The sequence below is a fragment of the Bison bison genome, unplaced genomic scaffold, assembly GCF_000754665.1.
Source record: "Bison bison bison isolate TAMUID 2011002044 unplaced genomic scaffold, Bison_UMD1.0 scf7180017864285, whole genome shotgun sequence".
Classification (NCBI taxonomy): domain Eukaryota; kingdom Metazoa; phylum Chordata; class Mammalia; order Artiodactyla; family Bovidae; genus Bison; species Bison bison.
Window position 1 is genome coordinate 107,203 of NW_011494857.1, and position 15,950 is coordinate 123,152.

The 15,950-nt window shown below is 42.0% G+C and overlaps 1 protein-coding gene across 1 annotated transcript; it reads right to left on the reverse strand.

The window, feature by feature from the left end:
• Positions 1-6,282: 6,282 nt before the first annotated feature.
• Positions 6,283-14,160, reverse strand: BSPH1 (binder of sperm protein homolog 1). The gene is made up of 3 exons (XM_010849687.1): positions 14,088-14,160; positions 6,820-6,951; positions 6,283-6,425 (listed from the first exon to the last, which is right to left on the reverse strand). The coding sequence occupies exons 1-3, from the start codon at positions 14,158-14,160 to the stop codon at positions 6,283-6,285; spliced, it is 348 nt and encodes a 115-aa protein (XP_010847989.1).
• Positions 14,161-15,950: the final 1,790 nt, after the last annotated feature.

Sequence of the window (15,950 nt, forward strand, 5' to 3'; positions counted from 1 at the left end):
CTGATGGTGAAGAGCGGACTCACTGGAAAAGACCCAGATGCTGGGGGAAAGACTGAGGGCAAAAGAAGGGGGCGGCAGAGGATATGATGGCTGGATGCCATCACCCCGACTCAATGGACGTGAATTTGAGCCAACTTCGGGAGACAATGAAGGACAGAGGAGCCTGGCGTGCTGTAGTCCATGGGGTCGCAAAGAGTCAAACACGACTTAGTGACTGATCAACAGCAACTTTCCCTGTGCACTAAACACTGGTGCCCCTTTGGGGAAGTCTTCCAAGGAGGATTACCGTGAATGCCTATGGAGTTGCAATCAGTGTGTGTCTTCATGATGATGGAGCCTCCCCTTCATTCAAGAGGCTTTGAGTCTATGAACTGACTCACGCTGAGAAATTAGGTAAATGGCTTTGAGCCTAGCATGGGGGCTCAAGTTTGGCCCTGTGGATCTTCCATGTCATAGGTCTTTTTAGCGCGCTGTCTGTTGTTTTTATTTCTGAAAAACCTTTGTGTAGATTATCACCACCAGAGGTCTCTAAGGGTCCACCATTCCCTAAGCTCTAATTAGTTAAGAGATCCCTGGCGTAATCACCACGCTCTCTTTGCACCTTAAGAATAATCACTAACACCTGGGTTCACTCCCTGCAAGTTCTGCCCATCTCCATTGAGAGAGTTAAACCCATTTCAAAGACTATTCTTTCTACCAACAATTCCAGACTAGAAAGACAAATCAGAAGCATTCCTCTTAGAGGATCACCTATCCCTCACGAAAAACTACGAGCCTTCTGGGTCCACAAAGAAGAAAGTCTGTTTGCAGACTTTCTTTTTTAAAGAAACCATGATCTACAGTATTTAATTAATTAACTAGCTTGTTGTGTTTGTATTCAATTACAGTATAGTTGATTTACAATATTGTGTAAGTTTCAGGTGAGTAGCACGGTGGTTTATATAAATACATGCATATTCCATTTCAGATATATATATCTGGATCGGATTCTTTTCCCTTATAGGTTGTAACAGAATGTTGAGTATAGTTCCCTGTGTTATACAGTAGGTCCTTGCTTTGTCCATTTTATAGGTAGTACTGTGTTTCTGTTCATCCCAACCTCTATGTCTGTGGGTCTGTTTCTGTTCTGTAAATAAGCTTATTTTTTATATATGTATATATTCCACCTGTAAGTGACATCATATGATATTTGTCTTTCTGACAGTAAGAATACATTTTAAAATATGATCTGGTACATATGGTGATTGTAGCCTTGAAATTAAAAGACGCTTGCTTCTTGGAAGAAAACTTTGACCAACCTAGATAGCATATTGAAAAGCAGAGACATTACTTTGCCAACAAAGGTCCATCTAGTCAAAGCTGTGGTTTTTCCAGTAGTCATGTATGGATATGAGACTTGGACTATAAAGAAAGCTGAGTGCCAAAGAACTGATGCTTTTGAACTGTGGTGTTGGAGAAGACTCTTGAGAGTCCCTTGGATGGCAAGGAGATCCAACTAGTCCATCCTAAAGGAAACCAGTCCTGAACATTCAGTGGAAGGACTGATGCTGAAGTTGAAGCTCCAATACTTTGGCCACCTGATGCGAAGAACTGACTCATTGGAAAAAACCCTGATGCTGGGAAAGATTGAAGGCAGGAGGAGAAGGGGACGACAGAGGATGAGACGGTTGGATGGCATCACCGACTCGATGGACATGAGTTTGAGTAAGCTCTGGGAGTAGGTGATGGACAGTGAAGCCTGGTGTCCTGTGGTCCAGGGGGTCACAAAGAGTCAGACACGACTGAGCGACTGAACTGACTGACTGACATATATGTGTATATGTGGAAGGCTGCAGACATCAATACTGTGGAGAGGGAAGTGCCTATCTATCTAGGTCCTAATTCTTTCAATAGTATCAAAAATAGCTAATATTTGTTGATTACTTTCTAGTGTTAGGAAGCATGCATGATGCAGTTGCATACTCTGTGGGTCTCATTATTCATGGATCCTGTATTTGTAGATGTACTTGCTTGCTGGAATGTATTAAGAACCACCAAGTCAATAGGCATGCACTGCCTTTTCAGAGTCCTTCACAGCAGAGCAGATCAATGATACCTTTGGGGATCTCAGTGTCTCTGTGTTCCCAGTTGAGAGAGAAGACAACGGAACTCCACCTTCCTGTTTCAGCCTTCATACTATAAACGGTTCCTTTCGCAGTGCGTACGTTGTGTTTTCTTTTTGGTGCTTTTTCTGTTTAAAATGCTTCCGAGCATAGTGCTGACACACCCTGGTGTCTTAAGCCCACGAAGGCTGTGATGCATTACTTGGAGAAAATACACGTGTGAGATGAGATTCCTTCGGGCTTCAATTATATTGCTGTTGGCTGTGAGTTCAGTGTGAATGAACCAACAATATGTATGGAATAAGGTGTCTTTAAACAGAAACACATAAATCCAAGCTATGTATTGATCAGTTGGTGCCCATGTTGTGAACGTGTCACCCCGTATTTCACTCTGGAACCATGAGTCAGTAGTCACTAACTCAGCATTCATGGCAACTTTATCAGGCATAACTGTGGCAAATAATGGGAACGGAGTGTATTGTTTTATGTGCACGGTGAGCCATGAGACATCTACCATGCTTATTTTATTTTTAGTAATATTCTCATTTTATTTTATTAAATATTGATTTATCTGGCTTTGCCAGGGCTTAGTTGTGGCATGTCAACTCTTAGTTGCAACGTGTGGGAATTAGTTCCCAGACCAGGGATTGAACCTGGGCCCCCTGCGTTTGGGAGGGCAGAATCTTAGCCACGGAACCACCAGGGAAGTCCCTGTCCTTATTTATAGATGAGGAAACCGAGGCTTAGAGAGGTCAAGGAAATTGCCTGTCATAAGTGGCACAGTCTAGATTAGTAAATATATCCCTTTGATGACATGCTTGCTGCAAATATCTGCTTTGACCATCAATGAATTCTTAAGGAAGATCACAGGTGTTTAGGAAATAGATGTCCTCTGCCAATGGGATTTTTTTCCCTTTTTGTGAACTGGGCTGGGAAAGATTGAGGGCAGGAGGAGAAGGGGGTGACCGAGGATGAGAGGTTGAATGACATCACCCACTCAATGGACATGAGTTTGAGCAAACTCTGGGAGGCATGCAGGGCAGGGAAGCCTGGTGTGCTGCATGCAGTGCATGGGGTCACTAAGAGCTGGACATGACTGAGCGACTGAGCCAAACTGAAAGAGGAAAAAAAATGTGAACGGGGTGGGAAGACTCAGTGCAGGGAAATCATGAACAGAGTGGGTCAGAGAGGCTCAAACCTGAATATACACAGACATGACCCGAGGACCTTAAAAAGGGTGTAAGTCAATTGGCACTGGGTACTGTTCCTTACAAGTGTTCAACAAATGATTGTTTGCGTTGCTCTTCTTGTAAATAGAATCGTGAATGTCTGCAAAACCACAGGGGATGATATTCTCCCTTCCTCCTGAAACTCTACCTCCTAGTCAGTATCCCAAAAACTTTTTCTTGGACCCAAGGGATAGGGGAATCTTAGCTCCTCACCCAGGATTTGAACTCACACCCTCTGCTTTGTAAGGTGAAGTCTTAACCACTGGACTGCAGGGAAGTCCCTGCAGTCTGAATTTTGATTGCCTTATTTGTTGGTTAATTTTATGGGTCAGCTTGGCTGGGCCATGGTGCTCAGATATTTGGTCAAACCTTATCTTGGAAGTTAAAGGGAATGTTTTTTGAGGGGGTGAGATTTATTTTTATGTATGTGATTAATCTATTTGGTGTTTTTACGTATGTTCCACTTCATTTTTTTCCAGCTTTCCTGAGATATATATGATCTATAACTATGCAAGATAAGGTATACAATGTGATGATTCAATACATGCATATATTATGTGAAATGATTACCGTAATAAGGTTAGTTAACACCTTGATCACCTTGCAAAGTTACTGTTAAGTATTTAAGACTGACTTTCTTATCAATTTTCAACTACACAATGTTAGATCTCCAGAATTTGTTTATCCAGAACTGAAAATGTGTACCCTTTGATCAGCACTGCCCATTTCTCCCACTCTCTCAGCCTGTGGTAACCACCAATCTACTCTCTGTTTCTAAGAGTTTAGCTTTTTCAGATTCCACATATAAATGAAATAATACGGTACTTGTCTCTCTCTGGCTTCAAAGAAGAAAAAAAATTTTCTCTCATGCATCTTTGTTCATCTCTTTCTCTATAATATTGCTCATGGCAATGCTATAGGGTAGAACTCTAACCCAGAGAGTTAGAGACAGTCAGTAAACAGTGAGTTTTCCATACTAATTGGTGGACACTGGATTTTAGCAATCCAGTTTTAGCTCTCTGCAGGGTAAGTGCTGTCAACCCCTTTCTATGCTTTACTGCATCTCTAAATGATTCAGCATGAATATAGAATTAAAACTCAATCAGATGGCATGTTCTATGAGGCAGGGATCTTGCTTACAAACCACAAAAGTTGGCGTTGGTTAATTTAGACAGTGCTGTGCTTAGTCGCTCAGTCGTGTCTGACTCTTTGCGACCCCCATGGACTGCACCCTCCAGGCTCCTCTGTCTATGGGGATTCTCCAGGCAAGAATACTGGAGTGGGTTGCCATGCCCTCCTCCAGGGGGATCTTCCCAACCCAGGGATCAAACCCAGGTCTCCCGCACTGCAGGAGGATCCTTTACCATCTGAGCCACCAGGGACGCAATTTAGACAGAGAAGCAACTTCTTGCAAATTATATTAGGAGAGGTTCATGAGCACTGCAAAGTAGATGAAAACTTCAGAGCTGAAAGAAATGAAAGTTTGGTTCTTGACAAGTGAAGGTGAAGGTGACGTGAAACCCACCAGGTCCTTGTATGTGGTGGGCTTTCTCTCTCTCAACTTTAGGGCCCTCTGTTCTTTCCTCTCGGAGAAGGCAATGGCACCCCACTCCAGTACTTTTGCCTGGAAAATTCCACAGACGGAGGAGCCTGATGGGCTGCAGTCCATGGGGTGGCGAAGAGTCAAACACGACTGAGCAACTTCACTTTCACTTTTCACTTTTATTCATTGGAGAAGGAAAGGGCAACCCACTCCAGTGTTCTTGCCTGGAGAGTCCCAGGGACAGGGGAGCCTGGTGGGCTGCCGTCTATGGGGTCGCACAGAGTCGGACACAACCGAAGTGGCTTAGCAGCAGCAGCAGCATTCTTTCCTCTACATCCGGTTTCTCTTGGGTCTGAAAATTCAAGTTCTCTGTGACGGAGGAATGTATCTGAAACGACATCCATCCACAGTGGCCACCAGGCTCTATTTAAATGCTTGAGCCATAGTCACGCCATTTTTATTTTTTTTAAATCATTTTGTTTATTTATTTTTGGATGGGCTGGGTCTTTGTTGCTGCATGCAGGCTTTCTCTAGTCGTGGCTCCACAGGTTCTGGAGCACAGGCTCGGTAGTTGTGGCACAGGGGCTTGGTTGCTCTGTGGCATGTGGAATCCTCCAGGACCAGGGGTCGAACCAGTATCCCCTGCATTGGCAGGCAGATTCTTACCCACTGTGCCACTAGGGAAGTCCAAGCCTCATTCTTTTTTTTAATTGTAATATTTATTTATTTGGCCATGTTGGGTCTTCATTGTAGCGTGCAGAATCTTTAGTTGCAACCTGTGGGATCTAGTTCTCTGACCAGGGATGGAACTCAGGCCCCCTGCACTGGGAGTGTGGAGTGTTAGCCACTGGACTGCCAGGGAAGTCTGAGCCTCATTCCAACACTTCATCTAGTCAACACCCGTGTTTCTACCTTCGGTCCCGTCTCAATTATCACTTATTTTTTCTGTTTAAAAAAATATTTTAAAGTAATGAATTTTAATACATTTTATTTTTTAGAGCAGTTTTAGGTGCACAGAAAAATTGAGCAGAAGATACAGATATTTTTCATGTAATCTGCACCCCCTTACATGAACAGCCTCCCCATAATCAAAATTCCCCAACATCGGTTCTGATCTATGAACCCACATTGGCACATCATTACCACCCAGAGTCCAAACACTTTTTTAAAAGGACCCAATTTTACACAATCAGCAAGTTAAAGTGCTGAGGCTAGAATATATATATCAAAACCTTATAGTCCATAATCAAAATCCCAATTTACTTACAGCCAATCACCTTCGATTCGTATCTCAGAATAAAATTCTTTTCATGAGAGTCTTACATGCTCCTTTCCCAACAAAATTGTACAATCTTTCCCATGATAACAATTAAACGTCTTCATGCCCTCCCCTAAATAAATCTCTCCATCAGTCACAGTATTTCCAAACCCTGTCCTTGTTATAATTCCGGGTCAGTGAACACCATGCTTTCCCAAACGAATCCCCGTCCTCGGTACATCCCCAGTAAATGAGGTGTCTGTACCAGAAGGGAAACACACATTTTGCAAAGTCTACAGAGAAGAGAGAAACAATCAAAATAAGAACCCTTTTTATTTTGTACCTTGTCTCTGCCATCACACACACACACACACACGTGCGTGTGTGCATGCACACATGTTCCCACTCCCATCTGCTCTACTCTGTTCCACCATAAGCACATGCAAAACAGTATTGGTGAGGGATTGAGGTTCTGTGGAAAGGTTTCTTTTCACGGTAACATGGTTGAAGCACTCAGATGCTTGGTGCAATGTGATTTTTCTGACCGTCAGAGAACCGTGCATCCCTTATTTCACAATTTAATTGACTGTGAATTCCCTTTGCAGAACCCTCGTGTGATCTCACGCACCCCCAGCCCACTCCCCCAAGACCAATGTCACCACCTTGACTTCCAAGCCAAGGCCTCACCTTCTTCAGAACAGTACTTCCAGTATCCTTGGTAAGTTTCATTCAGGGAACACCACTTGTGTTTTACCCTGAACTGGACACAGTCATGGAAGATCCCGTCTCTATAGCGGAATGGAAAGAAACACTTGCCCCCTAGAGAAAACAAAAATTCAGGTCATCCCTCTCTGGGACTGTTCATTGAGATGTCACATTACTTTCCTGCTGCGGGCTGAAAGGGGGTTTGTACTCAGAATCAGGACCCAATTTTATTGAACAATATCGAGTCATACAATATAGCAGAGCTGTGGGAACTCTACTAGTAAAGGTTTTTTGTTTGTTTGTTTGTTTCATACCCCTACATCCATCCCACTATTTTCTATGGCATCAACAGTCTTGAAATTTTGCTCAGCATTTGACCCCAGTGCCAGCAATATACCTTAAGCTTAGAAATGTAAATGTGGGCATCTATCTATTAAATGATTACCACCACCTCCCACCATATCTCTTTTCTTCATCCTCTTCCACCATCATACACCCTCATCCTCACACACACACACAGGCGCGTACACACACAGCTATTTATACTATTATATTTGTGGTTTATTTCCATACTTGATAATGTTAATACGAGGTATTTCTCACCCCCAGCACCACTTTTGTTCATAATATTCCTGATTACTATTGGACATTTTTTTTTCTATATGAACTTTAAAATCAGGTATTTTTCTATTAGATTGGCAGAAACTAAAGAGTAGAAACAGGTAGTGCCAGTGAATTTCAGAGTGGTTTCTCCATCTTGTTTTTGTTTGTTTTGGTTCTTGGCTGCACCGTGTGGGATCAAGCTCCCCGGCCAGGGATCAAACCCCAGTCACCTGCATTGCAAGGCATATTCTTAATCTATGGACCACCAGGGAAGTTCCTATATTACATTTTATGAAAGGAGAAAAAAGATTATTTTTTTTAACCAGGAAAATATCCCACTGATTTCCCCATTTTTACAATTTTTCTTTAAAACATGCTTTTTAGCAGAAGTTTTCTGATCAACTTACCTTTGACTTCTGGAAGATGAGTTACAGTCTCTGAAAAGTAAATTTGAAGTTGACATTTATTTCATTATTCTCATGTCTTCCACCCAAGAACATGGCATGATCTTCTACTTTTTTAGGAATTTGGTTTCTGTTCTTCAATATGATTATGTAATTTACTTTATATAAGTCCTGCATATTTCTTGCTGATGTAACCCCAAAACATTTTGTGACATTGATATAAAACAGAATGCTTCATTTCTATCAGTGTCCAGTTGGTTCTTACCAGTATAGAGAAAAACTACTGATTAATGCATTAAAATGTCTATCTTCAATTCAGTCGTATAGCCTGATTCTCTTTCTAAAACTAGTCATCTACTAGTCTTCCTAAGGACCTTAAGTATACAACCATACAAGAATTTTGCCTGTTATGTTCTGTAGCCTTACAGATTAGTTCCTTTTGAAAATAGCACATACATTAGAACCATCTCCTTCCAATGATTTTCATCAGTTCTATTTACAACAGACATCTCAGCGGTTTCCTGGTTTTAGTTGGAATGACATTAGGATTAAGGATGTTCATTTCAGCATGGTTAATAACAGTAAAGGAAAAGAAAAAAGAATCCAAAAAAATCAATCACCAAGGGAATTTTAAAACACAGGACAGCTTTATAATATCATATGGGCATCAGAAAAGATGAGGATATAAATAGATATGGAAACATTTATACTTTGTTTCCAGATGACAAAAGGCATTTTCTGTTTCATTTCATTCTATAAGATGCTATTTTTGCAAAAATAAAATTATATGTAATGAAGATATTTGATGACCTAAAAATATTATCAGTAAAGCATACAGTAAAATTATGATTTCTCTCTTCTTCTTTTTCCTTAACTATTTTTAACATGGAATGTCCTTTATCTTATACACAAACACATAATATAGCAGTTTCATGAAAAATATGATTTCTTACCAGGAAAAGAAGTACAGTATTCAACTGCTTCACATTTTATTGCAAAATTTTAAAAGACTTTTCAACTCACCCATAGTTGGTGAATATTTATCTGAAAGACACAATTTTAAACAAATTTTCATTTCACTAGATTTAGCCTTTTAAATAAAATAAAAATAAAATACTTCACCAAATTATTCTAGTAAAAATAATATTTTAAAGGTAAAAATTCAATGTTTATTTCCAGTGGTGTTATTGTGGGTGACTTCTAATTTTTCCGTTTGCTTTAACTGTACTTTCCAAATATTGTGAGTGAATAAGGCACAATTAAAGTTATTTTCAGAGAAGGCAATGGCACCCCACTCCAGTACTCTTGCCTAGAAAATCCCATGGACGGAGAAGCCTGGTAGGCTGCAGTCCATGGGGTCGCTAAGAGTCAGGCACGACTGAGCGACTTCACTTTCACTTTTCACTTTCATGCTTTGGAGAAGGAAATGGCAACCCACTCCAGTGTTCTTGCCTGGAGAATCCCAGGGACGGGAGAGCCTGGTGGGCTGCCGTCTATGGGGTCGCATAGAGTCAGACATGACTGAAGCGACCTAGGAGCAGCAGCAGCAGCAGCAAAGTTATTTCTAAAACAAAGAAACTCAACAGGCAAAAGTAAATGATTTACTTTTTCCACCTTCCCTACAAGATAAATCACACAATAATAGGAAAAAATGTATTTTATCATCTCACCATTATTTCTTGTTTTGTTTTATTCTATTTCTTTTCAGTACTGTCTGCAAAGTACAATTTGAAGCAACCATTTATTTAACTGTCTTAAAATGAGGTCCAATTAGTTTTAGCATCTATTAAAAAAGGATCTTTTCATCAATTTCACAGGTTTGTTGCAAGGATTAAATCAAAAACATATGTTTTGGGCTCTGCCCAGTAGAGAGCAGTTAGCAAGCACTTTGGATATGGTAGCAATTATACTGCAATGATAAGGCTTTCTCTTATTACAACAATCCTGATTATTTTCTACTATCAAGTGGAAGACTTATTCAAGCTTGCGATGTGATGCACTTAGTCACGTCATTCGTTTCTGACTCTTTGCGACCCCATGGACTGCAGCAGGCCAGGCTTTCATGTCCATCCATTCGGTGATGCCATCCAACCATCTCATCCTCTGTCGTCCCCTTCTCTTCCTGTCTTCAGTCCTTCCCAGCATCAGGGTCTTTTCCAATGAGTCAGTTCTTCACATCAGGTGGCCAAAGTATTGGAGCTTCAGATTCAACATCAGTCCTTCCAATGAATATTCAGGGTTGATTTCCTTTAGGACTAACTGGTTTGATCTCCTTGCAGTCCAAGGGATTCTCAAGAGTCTTCTCCAACACCACAGTTCAAAAGCATCAATTCTCTGGCACTCAGCTTTCTTTATAGTCCAACTCTCACATCCATACATGACTATTGGAAAAAACATAGTTTTGACTAGATGGACTTTGTCGGCAAAGTGATGTCTCTGCTTTTTAATACACTGTCTAGGTTGGTCATAGCTTTTCTTCCAAGGAGCAAGTGTCTTTTAATTTCATGGCTGCAATCACCATCTGCAGTGATTTTGGAGCCCAAGAAAATAAAGTCTGTTACTCTTTCCAACCACAGTGCCTCAGATTTTCTTCTATAAAATGAGGACCAAAACTTTACCTACCCCAGGGGACTGTTAAGGGGGCGGCAGAAGGTGAGATGGTTGGATGGCATCATTGACTCCCTGGACATGAGTCTGAGCAAACTCCCGGAGAGAGTGAAGGACAGGGGAGCCTGGTGGGCGTCAGTCCATGGGGTCGCAAAGAATGGGACATGACGGAGCAACTGAACAACAAGAGACTGTTAGGAGGAACAGATTATTACGCGTATGAAGTACTTAGAATAGTGCCTGAAACAAAGAACTTAATAGCTTGTAACTGCTATTGTTACCAAGAATGTTATAACTACTGAAATATTATCACCATCATCATCATCACCATCATTTCATCACAGCTGTCATCATTAATAAGATTCAAGCCAGTGTACAAGATATTGGGTTGGCCAAAAGATTTCATTTCAGGATTTTGCATAACATCTTATGGGAAAACCCGAGCAGACTTTTGTGGCCAACCCAATACTTGTTTCAATGTATCACCTGTGCTATATAAAAGTATAATGTGAGCCTCACTGCTTAACGCTAGAAATGTTTTCTTCCACTTACACAGAAGGGAGGGCGCTAGACAGTTCTTTGGAGTATGTGGAAATGCTTGCCCGACGCAAAGATTTTAAATATTTTTAAAAGGAAACCTGACCTAATCACAACAGCAAAGAGTTACGCAGCATTCGTGGTAGGAATGTAAAATAGTACAGCCCCTAAGAAGTTTCTCAAAAGATTCAAAGTAGAATTGCCATAGGATCCAGTAACCCCACATCTGGGTATTTATCTGAAAGAACTGAAGCCAGGATCTTGAAGAGATCTGCACTACCATATCATATCATCGCAGCCAAGATGTGAAAGCAACCTAAGTGTCCATCGATGATGAATGGACAAAGATGCAGTTTATATACACAACAATATTTTTCAGCCTTAAAAGGAAGGAAATCCAGCCACAGGCAAAGACATGGATGAACCTGGAGGGCATATTATGTCAAGAGAAATAAACCAGACCTAGGAGGAAAAACACAGCATGATTCCACTTTATATGAAGCATCTAAACCAGTCAAACTCATTCGTGAATGTTGTCACTAATGTTTACTCGCGAATTTATGTTCGACTATTTTGTGACCCCGTGGACTGTAGCCACCCACCCTGGAGAAGGAAATGGCACCCCACTCCAGTATTCTTGCCTGGAAAATTCCATGGACAGAGGAGCTTGGTGGGCTATTGTCCGTGGGATTGCAAAGAGTCAGACACGCCTGAGCGACTATCACTCTGTTGAAGTTTAACTATTAGTGTTAGCCCTTGGGCGGTCCAACCCCACAGGAGACAGAAATGCTAACAGGCAATGGACGACAATCCCAGAACTCTGGGTTCACATGGCACGTCAGGGTCTGCCCGCCTGGACAGTCCTTCCTGCAAGTGACCCCACTGTCATGGGATCCCTGAGTACTCCTCAAAGCTTGTTCTAGTGGAGAAATTATGTTTTGTGCATGGCAAATTTCTCACCCTGGAACAAGATCAATCGGATGAGCCTTCTGTGAAGTCTGGCCAGGTCAGTCACATGTCCAACTTCAGGACAGACAGACAGGTGATTCAGATTGTTGGTGTTGTTGGTCAGTCATGTCCAACTCTTTGTAATCCCACAGACAATAGCCCACCAAGCTCCTCTGTCCATGGAATTTTCCAGGCAAGAATACTGGAGTGGGGTGCCATTTCCTTCTCTAGGGGAATTTTCCCAACCCAGGGGTTGAACCATGTTTCCTGCATTGGCAGAAGAATTCTTTACCATGAGCCACCAGGGAAGCCCAGGTGATTATAGCGTTTACAGTCTTCCTTCTAGCCCGTGAACTCCTGGAGTGGAGGTACTCGTGTCATTTAATCTCTGCTTCCTGTGCTCCTGAAAAACTGAAAGTGTTAGTTACTCAGTCGTGTCCAAGTCTTTGCGACCCTGTGGACTGTAGCTCACCAGGCTCCTCTGTCCATGCAATTTTCCAGGCAAGAATACTGGAGTGGGCAGCCATTCTCTTCTCCAGGGGATCTTCCCAACCCAGGGATTGAACCTGGGTCTCCTGCTTTGCAGGCAGATTCTTTATGATACAGGATCCAAAACCTACTATCTCATCGCTCCTAAGATGCTAAAATACTTGGCTTTTCATGTTTGAACGTTTCCAATATCAGAATGCCCCCTTACACCTGCTGGCATCCTATTATCTGCAGATCAGGTTGCTATGGAGATGTGCCTTCACTGAAGATGACGGTATTCAAGAAGTCAGCATCAAAACGAGTAGTATGGATGTCTGTGGCTCAAAAGAGAAATCCCTGGAGGCAAGAACAGGCTTTCTTAACCTCTGGGTTACAAGAGGAGAGAGAGGCAGTGAATAAGCAACAGTTTCAAAGACTCAAAGTAGATCACCACTACCTACTTGTTAAGACCGGCTCACTGCCCAGGACCAGTGAGTTTTAATTGTTTTATGTGTTGTTTCAAGAAATGCTGCCATCACTGAGATTTTGCGCAGCCAAAAGAATGTTATATGGAAAAATATGACTTTAATAATTCAGAAGGCCAGACACAAGTGGAGAAATTTTAGGAACATCTTAACTAGCTTCTCTCATGTATAATTTCCTTCTTATGAATGTACAAAACTGACATCTTGTAAAAAACCTATGTATAAGCAACAGTGTTGTTTTTCAACAAGTGTAAAAAAATCTAACTGATAAGGTAGTAGTAGTCATAGTTATACCAAGAGCATCTTTTCCTTTTTAAAAAAAATGTAAGTCAATACTATGTTTGATTTGTCTTTCCATGCAAAGATGACCTGAAGAGTTGAAAATAGTTTGTGCAAGATCATCGTTTTTTTGCCATTCCATAAAAAAGTTGTTTTGACAACTCTGTGTAAGTCTCTTCAGACATGTAAGAAATGCACCCATAATGAAATCCCTTCTTCTATTGTCACTTTATAGCAGTTGAAGGCAACATGATTTTGGTAAAAAGAATTAAATAGTTTTTCCAAAAATTAGTTCCATTTTCAAAAACCTCTCCGTAAGGCATTTAAAATATATTAGCATGGGAATTCCCTGGTGGACCAGTGATTAGAACTCCGTGTTTTCACTGCCAAGGGCCCCGGGAACTAAGATTTCACAAGCCTCACTGTGTAGCCAAAGCCCCCCCCTCCCCGCAACCCCCCAAAATACAAGACAAAAGTACACAAACAAAATATGTTAGCAAGAAAGAAGACACATGGTCATCAAGGAACATGACTTCTGTCAACAAAATTTTCTAATTCACATTCCTGCTCTTTGTTGAATCATCTTATTTAAAAAATAATAAAAACCCAGGGCTTCCCTGGTGGTCCAGTGGTTAAGACTCCATGCTGCCAATGCAGAGGTCATGGGTTCAATCCCTGGTCAGGGAACTAAGACTCCACATGCCAAAATAATTTTTTTTTTTAATTAAAAAAAAAAAGTTCATCAGTGGATTGTGTCTATTTTATTTTCAAAAAAAAAAAAATACAGAGTATCTTTTTCTTTCTGAGAGAACATGAGATAAAGATGGCCCTTACCCTTCCTGGCGTCTCTGATTTGATTACACATGGCAGGAGAGGTTTTCAAACGTCCAACCCCAGGTACTGTCACATCGCTCCTCACCTCCATGTTGGAGACCAGCCACGCTGTGGAGCCAGTAGACCGAGACCGACAGAAGCCCCACGGGCAGGGCCATGCTCCTCCCTCCAAGGAGCAGTGATCCACCAGGAGTGGACCCTCCGGAGTTTATAGCCACAACGCCTGTCTCCTCCCCGTCCCCTCCCCTTCGTCCCTCCTCTCTTTCTCCTTCTTCTGTTTTTCCATCAACCCCAGTCCCCTCCTTCCCCCTTCCTCTTCTTCTCACCTGCCTTCTCTGCCTTCACCTCCTCCTCTTTCTTCACCTTCCTCTTCTCTCTCTCTTGGCCCCAAAGCCAGACCTCATCCTTTTTCATAGGAAGATACACACACAGACACACAGAAAATAATAAGCTGGCATTCAATAAGACAAGGATTAGAAGTCATCACAAGGAATTTCCAGTTGTTTCCATGACAACAAAGATCACAGGAGCAGTCAGAGATTCATCCAAGTCTTGGACCTTACCAGTCTTTGAAAGCCAGGGCTGAAGAATCCCCTGCAGGATGCCAGAGAGGCTGCCTGGGGAATCAGGTTTGCTTCATGAATACAAACATCTCGGTGTACGCTCCGTGAACCTTCAGTGTGAGCCACTGTTTTCTCGTGGCCCTTAATAATCTAGCTAATGAGTTACAGGTGACCTCGAAGTTCTGGGAACGAGCAATGCACCATTTATGGTCACTTACATCCCACAATTCTGAGAAGTAAGGTTAATTGGTCAGTTATGCATCGAGCAGTACAAACTTGAGCTCGGTTATAGTAATTGTTGCTTTCTCTTCTTATTCGTAAAAAAACCAAACTACTGGCAGCGCTAGTGGTAAAGAATCTGCCTGCCAATGCAGGAGATGCAAAACACTCGGGTTTGATCCCTGGGTCGGAAAGATCCCCATGACTAGGAAATGGCAACCCACTCCAGTATTCTTGCCTGGAAAATTTCATGGACAGAGGAGCCTGGCGGCTACAGTTCATGGGGTTGCAAAGCGTCGGACACAACTGAGGGCACGTGGACGCACACACACACACACACACACACACTTCCCTTCATTCTAGAAAATTCTCAGGCTCTAGGAGCTTCATTATCCAGCTGAAACCTGTCCACTTCCTTGTAGCTCAATATCCAGGAACTCTTCCTCCTCTGTTCATTAATATTCTTGTCTATGATCCCAGCCCCCGCAAGACCCCATTACTATATCCATGACTGAATTTTATGAGCCTCATAGATACGCATGAGATCCCCTTGGGACATCATTAACCATGGGGTTATCCCACCCAAACTGCCCCTGATTGTAACCACTTACAGAGAACTCTCCTTGGGGGAACTGCAGTCTCATCCTACAGACTGGTTGGAGCCAAAACAATCGGGCCAGTCCCCAGACAATCCAGCGATTTTGGAAGCAAAACCTTAAAGAAGGCTCGTGAAGACAGCTAGGGCGGAAAACAACTCTCTTAAAGGTACACCTCAACCTAGAAACCCGGGATGGTGTGGGGATTGGGACCTGGGGGCCCCCACAGCAAGGAAGGGAGGGGTCTGGAGCAATGCTGTCCACTGGGAGAAATATGATGTGAGCTACTTGTATCATGGTGGTCATACTGATAATAAGAAAAATAAGAAGAAGAAACAGCCATTTTAAAAATAATATATTTAAAATATTACCTTAACATGTCCTCAACATAATATTGATGAGATACTTTACATTTTTTTTCACCCTGCATCTTCAGAGTCCAGTATTTTATGCTTACAACCTGTGATGATTCGAACTCGCCGCGTTTCAAATGCTAACGGGCCACACGTGGCCACCATATTGGACTACGCGGCTCTAGAGCTCTGGAAATGAAAATCCAGAGAAAGTGGG